Genomic DNA, 17,500 nt, shown 5'->3' on the forward strand with positions numbered 1-17,500 from the left:
ACCATACTAGAACATATTTGTTTATTACTTAGTAAACTTTCATGTAAATATCAAATTTGGCGATAGCCAACCCAGTTTCAATGAGCAGCATAGTTGCAGTACCTTTTTTGACCATTTCCTGCACAGTGTCCCTTTAGACATACATACTGTAGGTTCCCCACCTCTGCATTACAGTAAGCCTGAGCATGGTAAGGACAATGACATTCAAATCTCTTGCCTTCTCTACAAACTTCATTTAAAACAAAATCCTTCACTTTTGCCAGAGTTTTTAGACTCATTTTCAGAGGGAAGTGTGAGTAAATGAAAGGCAGTAACAAAGGGAAAGCTCTTTGTTTAAAAAAAAAAAAAAACCTGTCTAGGTATTAACAATGCCAGAGAGAGATAGAGAGAGAGAGAGAGAGAGAGCTCTTAACATCTTCCACCTTTTGACCTTTACATTTATTCCGTGGGTTTATGGCATGAAATTAAGCAGCAGTGTAATTCTGCAGACTGTCTTGAGTCTTCAGTTGGGATGGCACAATACCCACTGAAAACCGTACCAACCGTACCGTACCACACGCATCCTGAACCGTGACATGCAAACCGCAGTCCGTGGTTCCCCCCAAAAACATCTATCATTTGAGACCATAGAGGATGACTCAATTAAATTCACACTATTTTCATGAGCCTATAACGGACAAAAGTAGGAAAGGTCCTCTCAGACATATGCAAAAAATTAGATTCAACTTGCAAATGATTACCTTATAATTATAATTATATAAATAAGTATAATGTTCCCGGTGCACCGTGCCACATGAATTAAAAAAAAACTAGAACCGTAAAGAACCTAAAACCACGACCTTGATACCGTAGACCGAATCGTGAATTTTGTGAACCGTGCCACCCCTAGTCTTCAGGTATTAGAAGCAGGATATTTGCAGAATATTACTAAAAAGAAATTTAATTACAGAATAGAGATGATGGGGGGCTGGTGTGAGCGAGAAAGTGAGAGAGAAAGCGTTTAACATATGCCTCCTTTTGACCTTTTGATTTATTCCCTGGGTTTATGCATGACATAAAGCAGCACTGCAACTCCTGACTTTAGTAGCTATTTTTCAGTATTCCGGAATTAGAAGAAGAATATTCTGAATAGAAGTAAAAGAGAAGAGATAAAGCTTAACATTTGCTTCCTCAAGACCTTCCGGTCTATTCCAAGAGTCAATGCCATGAAATAAAGCTGCATTATGAGTGTGCTGACATTTTTCTCCTCCGTACTGCATTAAATAAAGACCTCGTGGGGCAAGGGATAAAACGCCTGGCCTTAATCACAGGTGTGGTGGTGTCTGAGAACAATACTCAAGCGCAGGGTATAAAACTCAGGCTTACTGCTAATGATGATGATGACGATAACGAGGTAGGGAAATAAGAAAGAGAAAGCTAATTGGCTCCTGACATTAATGTGTTGCCTCTGTGTATGCAGCTATTTCAGGTCTTGGCGAGTGCTAAGCAGAATAGTGTACAGTATGCATGCAATCGTCTGATCCTGCACTATGTACGTCACTGAAGAAAAAAAAAAGACTCATGTGCCATCCTTAGACCTTTGGGGCCAGTAGGCCAAATGTGGAAGGTCAAGTGTGGAAGAAAAGTGCCTTAATTGTGAGCTATTACACATCTTTTTTTTTTACACAGCAACTCAATCGTAGTGGGATTTAGACTGCAAGGGCCTGTTGTCTTTCAACCATATGCTTAAAGTGCTGCTGGGGTCGCGGATAATAAGGGGTGGTCTTCGTCAGAGGTTGGGCATGAAACGTACGCTCACTGCTAATGTCGATGATGATGCTAATGAGGTTGAGCAGGAAAGGAAAAGATAATTGGGTGCTCACATGCATGCGTGTGGTGCCTCCCTCTGTACTGTAGTTATTCTGAGTCACAATTCCAGAAGCCGCATATTGAGTGTTCTATTCTCGTGTCATTAAATCACCTGTCAAGTCACGTCACGTCATTAGCACACTTCAAAACAACGAGGCGGCTCGACCCAGAGTGCTTCACAGCAAAGGATAATACAGGAAGCAAGTACTGGGCATGTGTTCAAGTGCATGAATAGACAATATGAAAAATAAAATGAAGTGAAATGCAAAAATAGACTAAAAGGAATACAATTCTGGAGGCAAAGGAAATGAGACAAATCTTTACATCTCACAGTCTTTTCGTTCTTACGGTTTGCTGCATAACTACAGTATGTCACAGGAGTGAGTACACCCCTCACATTTTTTCGAGTTTTTTAGGTAAGCTATATCTTTTAATAGGACAGCATTAAAGAAGTTGCACTTTGACACAATGGTTAGTAACATGTTCATCACATATAAAACGGCGTCAACTTGTTCACTAAAAAAAAACTAAATACAGCCATTAATGTGAACATGTAGCCTACCCACAAAAGTGAGTACACCCCAGGTTAAAATGCTGTACAGAGTACCTGAGAAGGGGCCGTGTTGGCTCAAAACATCCAGAAATTAAAAGGGAGGTCATTGGTTTTGCTTTTACATTTTTGTCTGCACATGGCTAAAATAGATGTGTGTGAGATTTGAGTGATGCCCTATGACAGTTGCTGAAGCGGTTATATAGTAGGTTACTAATCATTGTGTCAAAGTGAAATTTCTTTAATGCTGTCCTATAAAAAGATATACTTACAAATCTGCATGTGACATGTGAAGAGTGCTCAATTCTGTGACATACTGTATGTCAAAACAACATTACTAACATTACACAGGTCATAGGTGACATGACCATTACCAGTTTGGGAACGCCAAGCTTACGTAGGGTACATGTTCTGCATTGAAGAGTTGATCAAACAATCCAAAGTGGTGTAGGTCTTGACATGAACAGACTGCATTATCTCAATTTTGATAAAAAAAGGTAATAATTTGTTTTGATACTGGCTTTTGAGACTGAGGAACTGAGGAAAGTTGTTTTGAAAAACACAGAGACCTGGAGGCACAGTGAGAGGTATTATTATGAAAAACAACAACTTTTTAGTGCCTGGAATGTTTATTTCAAAAGCTAATATCCAGCCGCCAAGTGATTTGTTTTGTGGTTTCTCTCTGAATGCCCGCAGACCATTCAGAGTTTGGGTTCAGATTTCTCCGTCAGACCACATTGTTCTTTCTAAGCATTAGAAGATGGTGCTTATAATAGCCTACTGCACTTACTGTCGAATTGCCCTTCGTGTTGCGTGGGGCAGCTGTGGCCTAGTGGTTAAGAGATGTGCTTTAGATCAGAGGGTTGCAGGTCTGAATCCCACCCTTCGACACTCCCTGTCTCACTCCATGGCTGAGGTGGCCTTGAGCAAGGCATTTAACCACACACTGCTCCAGGGACTGTAACCAATACCCTGTGCTTGAAATAACTGTAAGTCGCTTTGGATGAAAAGCTTCGGTTAAGTGTAATGTACAGTAATGTGTTACAACACAATCCTAAGCCAAACACCTAAGCCAAACCATCTTCCCAACATGCCTATGTGCTAATAATCATCAACTAGCCTGGGAAATCCCATGCTGCTTTGCACAATCGTTCCGATCTGAAAGACAACATGACATCTGCCCCAAGCAAGGGAGCCTGCATGAGGGAGCCAATCAGAGAGCGGGGAGGGGTGGAAAGGCATACTACTTGACAATCGGAAGCTTGCAGATTGAATAGATACAACCAGGGCTCTAAATTAACTTTTTCCACCACCAGCCAATTTGGCTAGTAGACATTTTTTCTTACTAGCCAAATGGAAGGTCAACTAGCCATTTTTTTTTTATCTCACCAAAATAAACCATGCGTTAATTATGTTGCTTTTAATTATTCCATTAAACTACAGTATATCCTCAACACAGATAAACAATATAAACATTATACTCAACATATTTCACTGTTCAGTTTATTCTATAATTATTTAGTAATTATTTTTATTACCTGCATTTTCATTATTTTTTATTCAATTTCCTCTGAAAACAGTGAATTGCATCACACATGCCTCTCACATACCAGACCTACGCTGGACCATACACAGACAGCCAAACACTAGCCTATTACACCATCACTCAAACCTCACATGCAGTATAGGCCTACACCTCACACAAAAACAGCATGCCTTCAACACACATGTTGCACACATACCAGACATACACTAGGCAAACACACACAACCAAACACTACAAAACCTCATATCCCCCACATAGTATCACTTAAACTTCACACACTAGGCCAAATGCCATGGACAATGCACAGAAGAGAGGGGTGGGGAGGAGAAGAGGAGGACACACACACACACACACACACACACACACACACACACACACACAGCCAACTCAGTGCGATGTGTATGATGTCTGCATTGTGTGTTTCCTTATGCTGCTGCTGCTGCTGCTTCACACCTTTAGGTTCCTGCAGGATTAATACTTGCTTCACTCTAATATCATGCGCTTGGAATGACAATAATTAGGCGACGCTATGTCTAAACTAGTAGACATCCAATAACATCACGGAGACCACCAGCTTACTTTGCTACTTTCATAGCGTCGCTAGTTTTTTGTTACCGTTTTTTTCACTTAGGCCTACTCGATCATCCATGTCAAACTCGTGCATGGTCTTTCCGATGGCGTGGGCATTATTAGAAAACGACAACTCCATCGTAGGTACGGTAGTTGCGAGGACCTCGCAAATATCAGACGACTTCTGACAGCAGAGGGGCTACACGGTTTTGACAGACAGCTGTCATGCTCCTCCACTCATGCCGTTTTCGCTCCACCACCACCACTCCATTTCAGCGTCACTACAGTTGCAAGTTGCATTCGCCGACACATAACCTTTCTCTAACCACTGCCACATTCTTTTTCACCCGTCCAAAACCTACAAACCCGAAGTAATCCGCGCTAGTGCGCTCATTGAAAATATTTGATCAATAGTAGTTCCAGCGCGGGCATCTAACACGCAGCCAATGAATGTGAAGCTGCGTTATTGTGATTAACGGCCAGCCAATGGGTGTGGGCTACATCATGACGGTAGGCCTAATGTTCATGGGTAATGTAGGCGCCGTTTTACGTTCATCAGACGGCAGTCAGCCACAAATCTGTGCTGGTTTTGACGTTCGGGCGTTGACGTTCGGGCGCGCGCTAGAGTCTACCGGCCAATTTGGCTAGTGGATGATTTTTTCTACTAGCCAAAATTGATTTTCACCCGCATTTGGCGTGTTGGCGTGCGTTAATTTAGAGCCCTGGATACAACTAACAAGACTATGGGATACATGTATGCCAAGTGATAGATTTGTAAAGCCCAATAAATAGCCATACACAAAATATTTTGAGAAATGTAGGTAGCCTCACAAGTGGGATAGTCTGCTGTTAACCAGGCAATTCACCAACAGCTGACATAGAAATGTGAAATGCAATAAAACTGTACATGATTGGCCATTGCATAGCATCCTATAAGATCACACTGTAGCGTTAAACAAGACCACAAAGCTTCCAAACCCATGGGACTTTAAAGGTTTGATGTACAGAGTGTTTGCAATTTGTTCTTTGCTCAATGATATATCTGTACCTTGACGTGTTCTTTTATTAATTGTGTTGTCCTTCATGGGGTATGAATATATTTGGTACTGTGGCTTCTTTTTATGTTACATGCTTTAAGGGTTGTCCCATATTTCTGGCTCAACCTGTGCCTTCTTTCATACAGTTTGCCTTGATGTGAAACATGCCTCGCTCGTCTTTAGTAAGCAAGTAATGTGCATGGCGTGTGTGTGTGTAAGATCTCTTCACTCAATCTCTTGTGTACACACATCATTTGATCTATCAGTTCATCTGCATGCCGTGTGTTCACTTTGAAACACACAGCAGTGTGTTATGTGCTGTACATCAGGCGGAGGTTCATGTGCATTGACTTCAGTTAGTTTGTCTTGTATGAGTGGCGGAACATTGCACACCGCACTCCAGGGGAAAACACTGAAAAGCCCCCCCAATACAGCCTGTCAAAGTCAAAATAGGACCCCCACCATCAATATGGGAGGGCCCTGGGCCCCGGGGCACACGCCCTGCATGCCCTCCCCTATAGCTCTGCCCCTGCTTGTATGTTGTCACCTAGTCGCGCTCAGACATCAATCATCTTGCGGTAGCATCAGCCTAGGTGCCCTCAAACCAGGGAAATGCTGTCATGAAAGTATAATTCCTGTTTCATCATTAACAAGTGTTTCTTAGTGTGTGCTTTGTTCTTGTAGTGGTGGTTGTCATTCTGGTCAGGGAGTACAAGAGGATGGAGAGAGAGAGAGAGAGAGAGAGAGAGAGAGAGAGAGAGAGAGAGAGAGAGAGAGAGAGAGAGAGAGAGAGAGGAGAAGCGAACAGCATTGAAGCCAGTCACCATTTAATTTCATCCCATGTCTACCTGCGGCGTTTTGAATTTTGTCCTGTTTCATTGGCATTCTCTTTTTAAAGCCTCTGAAGTTGTGTTTTGGCATTTGCATTTCATTGACCCCTCTGAGACACCATAGTCAAAGGAAAGTGGCTTTGTCGAACAACGTTGACATCTTCTAAGATCTTCAGTTTCAGTGCAGAAAGGTCGTGCCGTAGTTAAAGGTAAAACTGGAAGCTGTGAACATCACCCTGGCATAATGTGGTTACATTATAGATGTGTGAGGGCAAGGTGTTGTCCTAGCGTGGCCTCCTTCAACCTTTTGGGTTAGTAGGCCACCTTCTTCAGAGTCAAGTGTGAGTAACTTGCTGCACTTACTGATCCTCTTCGTCACGGCTGGGACACAAGTGCCACAATCATACACTGTCACTAGGGCTGTAACGATATTGTATTGAACCGAGAAATCGTGATACACAGAGTCACGATACTGTATCGTGATACAAAGAGGCAGTATCGTGATACGCCCTTTTAACGTTTTGATACCCATCTGCCCAGAAAACAACCACATGATATGAAGTGATAGTGCTTCCAAGCATCATCATTATTATATAGAAACATTTTAAAAGTAGTTGTAGCCTCTTGTAACCTATTCTATCTTTGAACTATCATAGTTTTTATTCATAAAGATTAGAATGTTTGTTGGCAAATGTAAAATCGAGGGCCGTATCGAACCGTAGGTCATGAATCGTGATACAAACCGAATCGTGAGTTGAGTGAATCGTTACAGCCCTAACTGTCACTAAACCCTGTCTTGTGCCTTCACCTGTGCTTCATCCCAGGACAGCCCATCCCCTTCAGCTCTGTCATCATGGTTCTTCGCCAGGTGTTCATTGGCCTTCCCCTGTTTCTTTTCCCCATCAGGGTCCATCTCAAGGCAACTTTTGGTGTTCCTTCATTTGACATTCTGAATACATGGCAGAGCCATCTTAATCTACGTTGTTGAATTTCAGGATACAGTACATATGTGAGCTGCCTGTTCTCTTGTAAAGAGATTGTATTTGGCCAAAAGATTTTGCAGCGTGTGTGTGCAAGTGTGGTTGAGAAGTTATACATATTTCCCTGCTCCTTGTGGTATTGTAATTAGCGGAACTGTCACCACTCTGTCGTCTTCTCTGCCTTTTGAGGAAAGTGCTACAGGAGTCAGGGTCAGGGATAATAGTTGATCTCCTTAGACAAGTGCATGAGCTGGAGCAAAGAGAGAGAGGGGGGTAGGGGTGGTGGGTGAAATATTGGGTAACACTTTCTATGAAGCCCATATCTATAGCGCATTATGAGCGCATTTATAACAAATTAACGCATTACGACTACACCGATGATGTTTCATGATGCTTTATGTTAACAGTAATGAATAACCATGAATCTAGCTTATAATACTTAATAAATCCAAGGGTATTATGAGTGCTCATGACTGGATATAAACTACAGGCTGCCTGATGGGGCTTACAGTACATTATGATGCATTATAGATGTGCATTATACAGTGCATTATAAATGCATCCATATGAACTTCACTTTACTTAGAGCACACATTGACGACTTATGATCTCACATGAAACATTATAGCATCGTATGAGCCCTTATGACAGTTTATCATCCAGGTCTGTGCATAGAGGGGTATACGTAAGTACTCATAATGTACTATAAGCCCCATCAGGCAGCCTGTAGTTTATAGCCAGTTATGAGCACTCACGACACCCTTGGATTTATAAAGCATTATAAGCTAGATTCATAGATATTAAGCATCATGAAGCATTATAAGTGTAGTCATAATACGTTGTAAGTAATTACAATGTGCGTTATAATTTGTTATAAATGCGCTTATAATGTTGGCTTTAAGTAAAGTGTTACCAAATATTGCAATGCAGTAAAAAAGACACCACTGTTAATTCAACACTCAGACAGTACTCTTACGTGTAGTTGTGTCTCCCATACCACCGCTGCTGTGAGGGTTGCAGGTTTACTTTGGTATTTTTTTGTCTGTTTTTATCTTCTATGTAGCGGATGTATAAAGCATTTAGTTATGAATTTAATTATTATTATAAAGTTATTATAAATCGAGCGTTAGCGTTAGTTCTGGCAGACCACATAGTCAACGCTCCCTTTTGCCTATTGGCTGATGCCGACCTAACCCCTACAGCAGTCCTCTAATCAGCTGTGCTTTAGTTAATCAGCTGCTGCTTGCAATTGGATGCTGGCTTTTGGCGTGCTTTATTTAAACTACCGAATTTGTTTTCCTGTCATTGCTTTTGCTGCTTGTTTTGCACCCACCACCTCCCCTGCTCCACCAGACTTATCATTGCCAAACAATGTCATACTGTTGTCATTGCTGCTTGCTCTGTTCTAGGGGGTATGTTGCCTTTCCAGCTAAATGGAAGGCACTCCACCTGAGGATGCTGCTGTTCCCTGTCTTGGCTTCCATGGAGCTCATGGAGAAGCCGGGGAGCTTCCTCCGAACAGAGCCATACCGCCAAACACAAATATGCAATCAGAAATAAAGCTTCTGAAATGTATCTCTGTTTCTCGTCTCATTTTTGACTAGAGTGGATCTGACAGAACTAATAACTTGAGATATTACTTATAAAGTTATTAGTTAGTTAAACATTTACGGTTACCAGAATGGTAATGTCCAAGTGTGTTGCATTATGGGGCTACACATAGTGTTGGGTGAAGGGTAAATTAACAACCAACCAAAAGCTATTGAAATTTCAGTTTAGTTTGGCTGGTGGAAAAGACCCAAATGCTAGCCACTTTGACCCATTAGTGAGTGTATGTTAGGCTGGTAAGATTAACTTCTACGAGCCGTTTTGGTTGGTGGTAAAAAAAAAGTGAATTTAGGGCCCTGGTTGGGTGTACTGCTTTTTTCAGGTTAGCCATGGCTCAGGGGGCCCTGAGGTACAGTGCGTCCACTTGAACAACACAATACTTTTTCCACATAACAGCCTCTCCTCAGCAGACTCCCTGGCCACACAGGATTTCCTTTTCTGAGAAATCAGCTGATTCTGTTTCTCTTCCTGACACTGCTGTCTCCTTTGGTTCCCTGAAGAAACCATCTTATCTCTTCTTGAACAAAGTACAAGGTTATTATTACTCAAATTAGCCCAGGTTTATTCATAGGCCTACTTTAATAACAATAATATGAATATGAATAGTAACAATGGCGATGATGACGACAATAACAAAAACAACAACAACAACAATAATAATAATAATAATAATAATAATAATAATAATAATAGTAGTAATAATAATAATAATAATAATAATTTAATGAAATGACACATACAACACAGTTGATGCTATCTGCCTGCCTTGTTGCCTCTTCATCATGTAGTGACTTTTCACATGTGGAAAAAATAATATGATTAAGGAAAGCAATCCAAATATGTGTATAACAGACTATGAATCAGGCTATGATGTATGTTTTATTATATTGCAGTGGCTGCATCTGCAATAAGGCTTTTACAGTAACAGCCTATAAATTCTGCCATAGCGGATGAGAGACCTTTCAATTACACCGGTAAATGACCAGCTCTGAGTCATTAAGTTGAGCTAAGTGTTGAGACTACAGTATGTCAGGGCACATTAGTCTGTGGCACAGGGCCACATAGCCTCGTCAATCTATCAGTGAGGGGGGGGGGGGGGGGGCCAATTGGTGTACCGCCATACTCTTTCCAGTTCAAGGATATGGCATTAGTTCTAGCCCCATAGTGCACTCTGGACTACTACCTTTGGAATGTGTCACCATTCTTGTTTGTTTTTTTTGGGGGGGGGGGGGGGGTGTTTTACTTTATTTAGACAGGACAGTTAAAAATGGGACAGGAAATGAGTGGGAGAGAGAGAGACGGGGGAGGATTGGGAAATGAGCCAGGTCGGGAATCGAACCTGGGTCGCTCACGTAGCAGTCCAGTGCCCTGCTGACTTAGCTACGGCTGGGCCATGTGTCACTATTCTCATTTATACTACAGTATTATAGTGTAACATTTCAACATTATTACAGCCTGGACTCTACAGACATTTCTATAGCATTACCGCTTGGACTTCAAAGTATTCCAAGTGGGCCTTGAAATCATTTTCTTTTTAAATGATATTTTTAGGGCTTTTTTCCCCTTTATTTGATAGGACAGTAAGAGATGGTGACAGGAAGCGAGTGGGAGGGAGAGATGGGGAAGGATCAACAAATGACCCGGACCGGAATCGTACCCGGGTCAAGGCAGGGTCTTGAAATAATTTTCTAAAAATCAAAATAATAGTGTGTGTGTGTTGCTGCTGACTATGAATTTGAGTTGTATTGTTTATTGGGTCTGCGGTGGGCCTCAAATTTGTGAAAATGTCAAGTTGGTCCCCAAGGTCTTGGTGCGCTACCATACTTTTTCCAATTTGAAGATACTGCATTAGTTGTAGCCTCTTAGTGCAGGGGTTCCCAAACTTATTTCGTACTGGAGAGCCCTCATAGGGCACAATAATATGCATGGACCCCCTCTTAATCATGGCAGAAATTAGTTAGTTGCATCAATTGTTGTAGCCTGTTAACAGTAGTAGGCTACTTCACCACTATGCCAGTGTACAGGTCCTTTAGTAATACATTACGACACTGGTTCCCAAATTGGGGGTCGGGATCATAGGGGATCGCGGAGGTCCTGCAGGGGGGTCGCGGCGAGAAGGAAATACGTGCATACAACCTAGACAATAACATATAGGCCTATATAAATGTCTGTGATGGCAACATTTAGCAACATTAGCGGACAAAAACTGTGTTGCTTTTGGAAAATGATGTGGGAGTGGGGTCGTGAAAATATCCATGTCCAAAAGGAGGTCCCAGCAGAAAACGCAGAAAGCCACTGCATTACAACTTCATCATTACCATTCTGGTTACAGCTAATTTATAACAGGGGCTGTGTCTTACTGGGCTCAATAACCACGTTATTCTAAATCCTTAAAACATTCAAGAAGTCAGAGGTCAATCAAATTAATGAAGCTGCTTCACAACCTGCTTTTCAGAAAAAACGCACGCTTTCTCTTTCTCTCTCTCATAAGAGAGCTGATGAGTGATTCATTCATTTAAATCTTTCATCTTTGAATTCTTTCATGACAAAGTTATGCCCCTTGCGTAGGTCTACTACAAGTGTTTGTTAAAGGACCAGTTCAGTCAATTTCAATATGCTGTTGTATTGCTCACGCTACCCTTGACTTGTCAGTACCGCATTTTTCGGCAAAGCCCTTTCCGAGATATGAGCTATTCTAATGGGGGCAGCGTTTGTTTACATTTTTTTTTTAATTAACATAGGCCTACTCCAAATATTTTCCCAAAAAGTACTGCTGTTTGCTAGTTAGTCTGTTGATGTTGTATAAACTATCGGATGTTTTTGGGAATAAATAAAAATGTTTTTTTTTTAAATGTCAACAAAGCGCTGCCCCCATTACAATGACCAAGATCTCGGAAAAGGCTGAAGAAGAAAAAAAAAAACCCAGGTACTGACAAGTCCAGGGTAGTGTTAGCAGTACAACAGCATATTGAAATTGACTGAACTGGTCCTTTAAATACGCTCCCAACATATATGGTGCCAAGAACATGGTTCACAGGTTGCAATCTGTCACCGTGGCAACACTTACATTTCATGTTTCAAGAAGGAGGCCGTACCTTGCATAGCAGTGTTTTGCTATGCTATGCAAGGTGCGGCCTCCTTCTTGAAACATTGAATTTAACATTTGGGCCAGCACCCTCAGAGATTAAATAATTAAGAGTGACGCCTGTTCCAAGAAGAAAATAGTCTTTGACACTTTAATTTCCACATTGGCAAGTGATTCGATCGATAGCCTAACCTTGGTAACAATTTCAAACCATGTGAGCTGATTTTTTTGTCATAGGCCTATTTCAGTCTAGCAAACTACAGCAGATGCAAGTCCTTTCCCTCTCCCTTTCCACATACTCTCTTGACAGTCTGTTAAGTAAGGGTTAACGTTCGGCGAGAAGGTCGCTACCGTGGAATAGCAGCACGACAGAGAGAATCTTTAGACCCCGACGCGGAGCGGAGGGGTCTTGTTCTCTCTGAAGTGCTGCTATTCCACAAAGCGACCGACTCGCCGAAAGTTAACCCGCTTATTATATGGATATACTTAAATGATTCACACATGGCGGGGACATTTCTTTAGGCCAATTTAATGTTAAGTCTATTATAGTTTTTAATGTCAAAAGATTGTTGCTGCGCAAAACAAAACAGTGCCGTTGTGGAACACCGCTAGGCAACAGCTAGGTAGCCAGGACAACAGGTGTTGTCTATCACAGCAGCTGATTAGAGTCTTGTTGAAAAGTCGCTTTAGCAGTGAAAAGTCTTGTTGCCATTGACAGCGGTCTGTTATAGACCAACCCGTCCGTTATCGAAAAATAACAGACGTGCGAACGTTGGGGAGCCCCGTTGAAATGAATGGAGCATTCGACCGATGACGTCACACCATATAATAATGAATGATATTTATGAGAAGAGAAAATATGAAGAGTCAAAAAGGTGCCAAAAGTTGCTGAAAACTTTTACCTACATGTTACAATGATTTCAATGTTAACAATGATCTTCATACATTTATTTTAAAGCACAGGGAACATAACCTATCCAATAGGCAGTACGCGTGTGTGAGAGTGGGTGAGCGGAAGAGAGAGAGGGCGCCACGGCCTGATGTTTCAATGCAACTAAACATTGACCAAAAAGGTGCGCAAAGTTGCGGGAAATCGTGGTGATTGGTAAAAGTTGCGATTATTGCGCGGAAGAGAATGTGCTGCAGAATGTGAGAATGTGCTGCAGAACTTCAGAGGTCCCTGGACCCCAGTTTTAGAACGATTGTCTTATTGCTCTCTGTCTTGCAAATGTGTCACTATTTGAATTTTCCACAGTATTAAAGTGTTGTATTTCTATGTGACTATCTATGACTTATGCTAGGCCCAGCCACTATGGACCTTACGCATCTAAGAATCCTGGTCCTAACCTACGTTGACCTTATGGCTCTACAATCTCTATCTATCTTTTCTTCCTCTGCCTTCCTGCTATTTCTGCCTCTCCTCTATACCTCTCCTTTAAAATGCATCTCTAACAATGATGTTTTTCCCCATTTGTTAAGCACTTTGAGTTACATGCCTTGTATGATACAGTGCTATACAAATACAATTATTATTATTATTATTATGTTTCTGCAAAAGGGACACTATAGACTTTATTTATCAACAGATTACAACTTGGCCATTGCCATTCTGATGTCAACAGACTTGGAGCGTGGGCCTGTCTGTGTTTTAAAAGGGTATAAGAGACCACATTAGTCAGCCATGCCCTACTGGTCAGGTCCTCAGGCATAATTCATAAGTCGTGCCTGTTTGAACTAGAGATGCACCAGATCCTGATTTTTAGGATCCTGTTGGATACCGGATCCACTGCTTAAGATCCTGCCGGATCCGGAACCGGATACCGGATCCTACGAAAGGGTTGAAACACATAGCCTACTCGCACACGTGGGCCCTTTTTATTACGTTGGCTCAAACTATTTTTTAGACTCATTGGCTTACTGCCACACTGCCTACACTGGCCGCTTCCAAAGTTCTTTCACTCCATGCAGCAATTGGGGTTGTGAAAGACTGACTGAAAAACCTAGGCTAGAGATGCACCAGATCCTGATTTTTAGGTAACTGCCGGATACCGGATCCACTGCTTAAGATCCTGTCAGATCCGGATCCTGTGAAAAACCCTATTATCCTGCCGGATCCGGAACCGGATCTTAGATCCTGTGCATCTCTAGTTTGAACCCATTTTTTTATTGCCCCTAGTGCTACTTGCGACTGAGCACCCAACTCGTCTGTCATGGCCAACGTGTTTTTCTCATACTGTACTCTCCCAGTCAGCACAGGGCTCCTGGCATTCATTCATGACCTTTATATTTGATGTCATAGCTGTGTACAGATGACCTTTCACTGTTTTACATAACGAGCGGAAGCATACATTAAATATACTGTACATTTTCAGGTTAGGGAGCTACATGTAGCTTGCTTGGCACTGAAGGGGCTTGGGCGAGGTATTAGGGTGCGCTTCCGTTATGTCCCAGCCTGACCACGTACGTCCACGACAATGTGGTTTGATTAATCATGCTGGCCCCACGGAGAGGCAAAGGGAGGGTGCCGTGACCTAAATCTGCGTCTCAGGGGGTAGGAGCTGAGGTGTGCTGGAGAGAGAGAGAAACACAGAGAGAGAGAGAGAGAGATGGAGAGAGAGAGAAACACAGAGAGAGAGAGAGAGAGAGAGAGAGAGAGAGAGAGAGAGCTGGAGAGAGAGAGAAACACAGAGAGAGATATGGAGAGAGAGAGAGTGAGAGAGAAAGAGAGAGAGAGAGAGAGAGAGAGAGCGAGCGCGAGAGAGAGAGAGAGAACTAGGGCAAGTGTGCGAAGCTTTCAGTAGGAACCTCCACAGTGGTCGAGTTCCCCATAAAATAAAAATAGACAAGCGTAGCTCATTTGTGAGGGATAAAAATGCGGCGGCGAGGTGTACCGTAATGCCCAGGGAAGCAAGCTGACAGACAGGGACAAAGGGGTCAGTTGTCCTGGGCCCATGATAGAAGGGGCCACATGATTGTTTCCTCATTACAGTGCATTGTACTTATTGGGTTTGTGGTTTGGGCCCTTTCAGATGACTTTGCCCCGGGCCCAGCCAAAGCTGTCAGCGATCCTGGTAGTGCCATGTGAAGGTCTGGGGAGAGTGCTTTTAATACGACTAGCCTACATATCCTAACACCACTTTGGAGTCATACATGGTCTGGCTGATATTGGCTGATAGGTGGATCTAGAAGAAGTGTACATGGAGCCTAAATGGACAGTAGTTGAAGATGTAAGTCCACTAGCCGATGTTAGAAAATGGAAGTTTTAAAGCTGGACATATTGGCTACCCTGAAATATTACATAGTTGCGAGAACCGTTTAACTTGGTACACTGCCTTTTCCGTGTTTCTTCTTTTGTGTTGCCTGCTTATATTGCATCAATTTGTAATGTTCAGGGTAAGAAGAATACGCCCTGGCCTTGCTTTTATTTTCTCCATGCGCAAACATGGCACAGATGATCATTTACACACATTTCCAAGCACATATATACGCAGCCTACTGTATTACAGTTATACAACCACTGAAACACTCTCTTGGTTCTAATTTTCAATAGTAAAAATGACCAGTTTTAGTCAGTGATTAGTTTCAGTTTCAGTGGTTTTGTATCTCCTTCTCCTGTCCTTAAATTTCTCTCTCTCTCTCTCTCTCTCTCTCTCTCTCTCTCTCTCTCTCTCTCTCTCTCTCTCTCTCTCTCTCTCTCTCTCCTTTTTCTCTCTCTCTCCCTGAAATAACAGGCCTAAGTATTCCAGGGGCTGAAAATAACTTTCTCTGGCACATATTCAATTAACCTGAGGGTGGGGGGAAAAAGTCTCCCCACACAAAGCTGAAATCAATCTTCGGAATTGCATTGTGCTCCCGCTGTTCTTTGGCTGACAAACAAAACCAATACATCACCTTTAGCACCCAGGCCTATGTATATATACCACAACCATAAAGCATTCAGGCCAGAACTGATGAGGACATTATTAACTAAATGGCAGGCCTTTTTCCCTATACCTTTTGATGTGATATAGTGGTCGGATGAACACAATGGCCAGGTATGGGGGAAAACGATCAGTATTTCTTGTTGTTCTTGTTGTTATTGAAGGTTGTCTGTGAAGGTGTAGCATCGGGATATTTTCGTTTCTGTTAGTCTGTTTTTGCGTCATTATTTTGTTTGAAAATTTCCAGTTGGGATGTGTGAAAACAATTGTGTAAAATGTCTCATTAGACATATTCAATATTCATATTTCTAAACACATTTTTAACCCCTGTTAAATGTCAGTGTCCTATCGACAATTTAGACTTTGTTTGCAGTCCCACAATGGCCTTGATCTGTCTAGGCTTTTTAGAATGTTCCGTGTTCCGGAACAGCCCATATTAGAATGCTCCATGTTCTGGAACAGCCCCATGTGCCCTTGTCAGTGTCTTCTCATTAGCCCTGCTGGTAGATCACAGGCTCACTGTCAGCGTGTCCTGCCGGGAAATTTCTCAATCAACAGCCATCCCATCCAACACCTCCATTGTTGTGCGTCTTCTTTATGTGTTTGTGATGTCTCCATCCCATGTTTATGCTGTCTTGCAAATATGCTTATGTGTCAAGGTTTTTCCCCCTCATGCCCAGTAACATAACATTGTAATATACTCTATATAATGTGACGGCACAATATTTTTTTTCTCACCTTTCCCTTTGTTATTCTTTACTGGTTTGTGTTAAGATGGCGGTGCGCAGAGACACAGTGGCCCGGAGTACAGTGTACTCCAAACACAATTTAGTTGCCTTTTTAAAAAAACAAAAACAAAAAAACTCTTGAATCTTGAATCATCACAATAAACGATGCCCAACGTCCTCTCTAGGCAGAAGCCATCCCAGTAACAGAGGTCCAAATATCTTTTTGTCAACAGACAAAATCCGGCCTTGCCCTGGTGTATGACGAAGATAGCGGCAATACCTACGATATCCGCCTCAAGCTGTCTAAGGAACTGCTAACTGTACAGAAACAGGATGTGGTGCTTGTGCACGGAGGAGACCCCCACTTAAATGTAAGTACTTAGGCTTTTCTGGTAGACTGGAGCGAGAACAAGAAAACCACTTTTTTGCCCTCAAACCCATTTTGCTGGTTTGCATTATGCTTTGTCTTACTTACCGCACATTTGACAGACATGTTCATTTTTCAGTTGCCTGGAGTGGGAAGTGTGTGTGTGTGTGTGTGTGTGTGTGTGTGTGTGTGTGTGTGTGTGTGTGTGTGTGTGTGTGTGTGTGTGTGTGTGTGTGTGTGTGTGTGTGTGTGTGTGTGTGTGTGTGTGTGGTGTGTGTAGAGTATGTACGTGTGTGTGTGTGTGTGCTTTTCTGTGCAGTAAGATGGTGTTTTCAGGAAAGGCTAGCCTAGAATCAGTGCAGTGAGAGGCGCGAGAGTATTTTTCATCATATGTGACATCTCATTTTCAATGCTTTGTGGGCAGGGCACAG

The 17,500-nt window shown here is 42.3% G+C and overlaps 1 protein-coding gene across 1 annotated transcript in view; it reads left to right on the plus strand.

Moving 5' to 3' along the window:
* The window catches only part of sntg2 (syntrophin, gamma 2), a 118,331-nt gene that overhangs the window by 19,448 nt on the left and 81,383 nt on the right, over positions 1–17,500 (plus strand). Inside the window, exon 2 of the mRNA XM_063183413.1 lies at positions 16,936–17,073. Within this exon, the coding sequence (XP_063039483.1) occupies positions 16,936–17,073 (138 nt within the window). The remainder of the gene's footprint in view (positions 1–16,935; positions 17,074–17,500) is intronic.

Source organism: Engraulis encrasicolus, chromosome 19 (assembly GCF_034702125.1).
Source record: "Engraulis encrasicolus isolate BLACKSEA-1 chromosome 19, IST_EnEncr_1.0, whole genome shotgun sequence".
In the NCBI taxonomy this organism is placed as follows: Eukaryota; Metazoa; Chordata; class Actinopteri; order Clupeiformes; family Engraulidae; genus Engraulis; species Engraulis encrasicolus.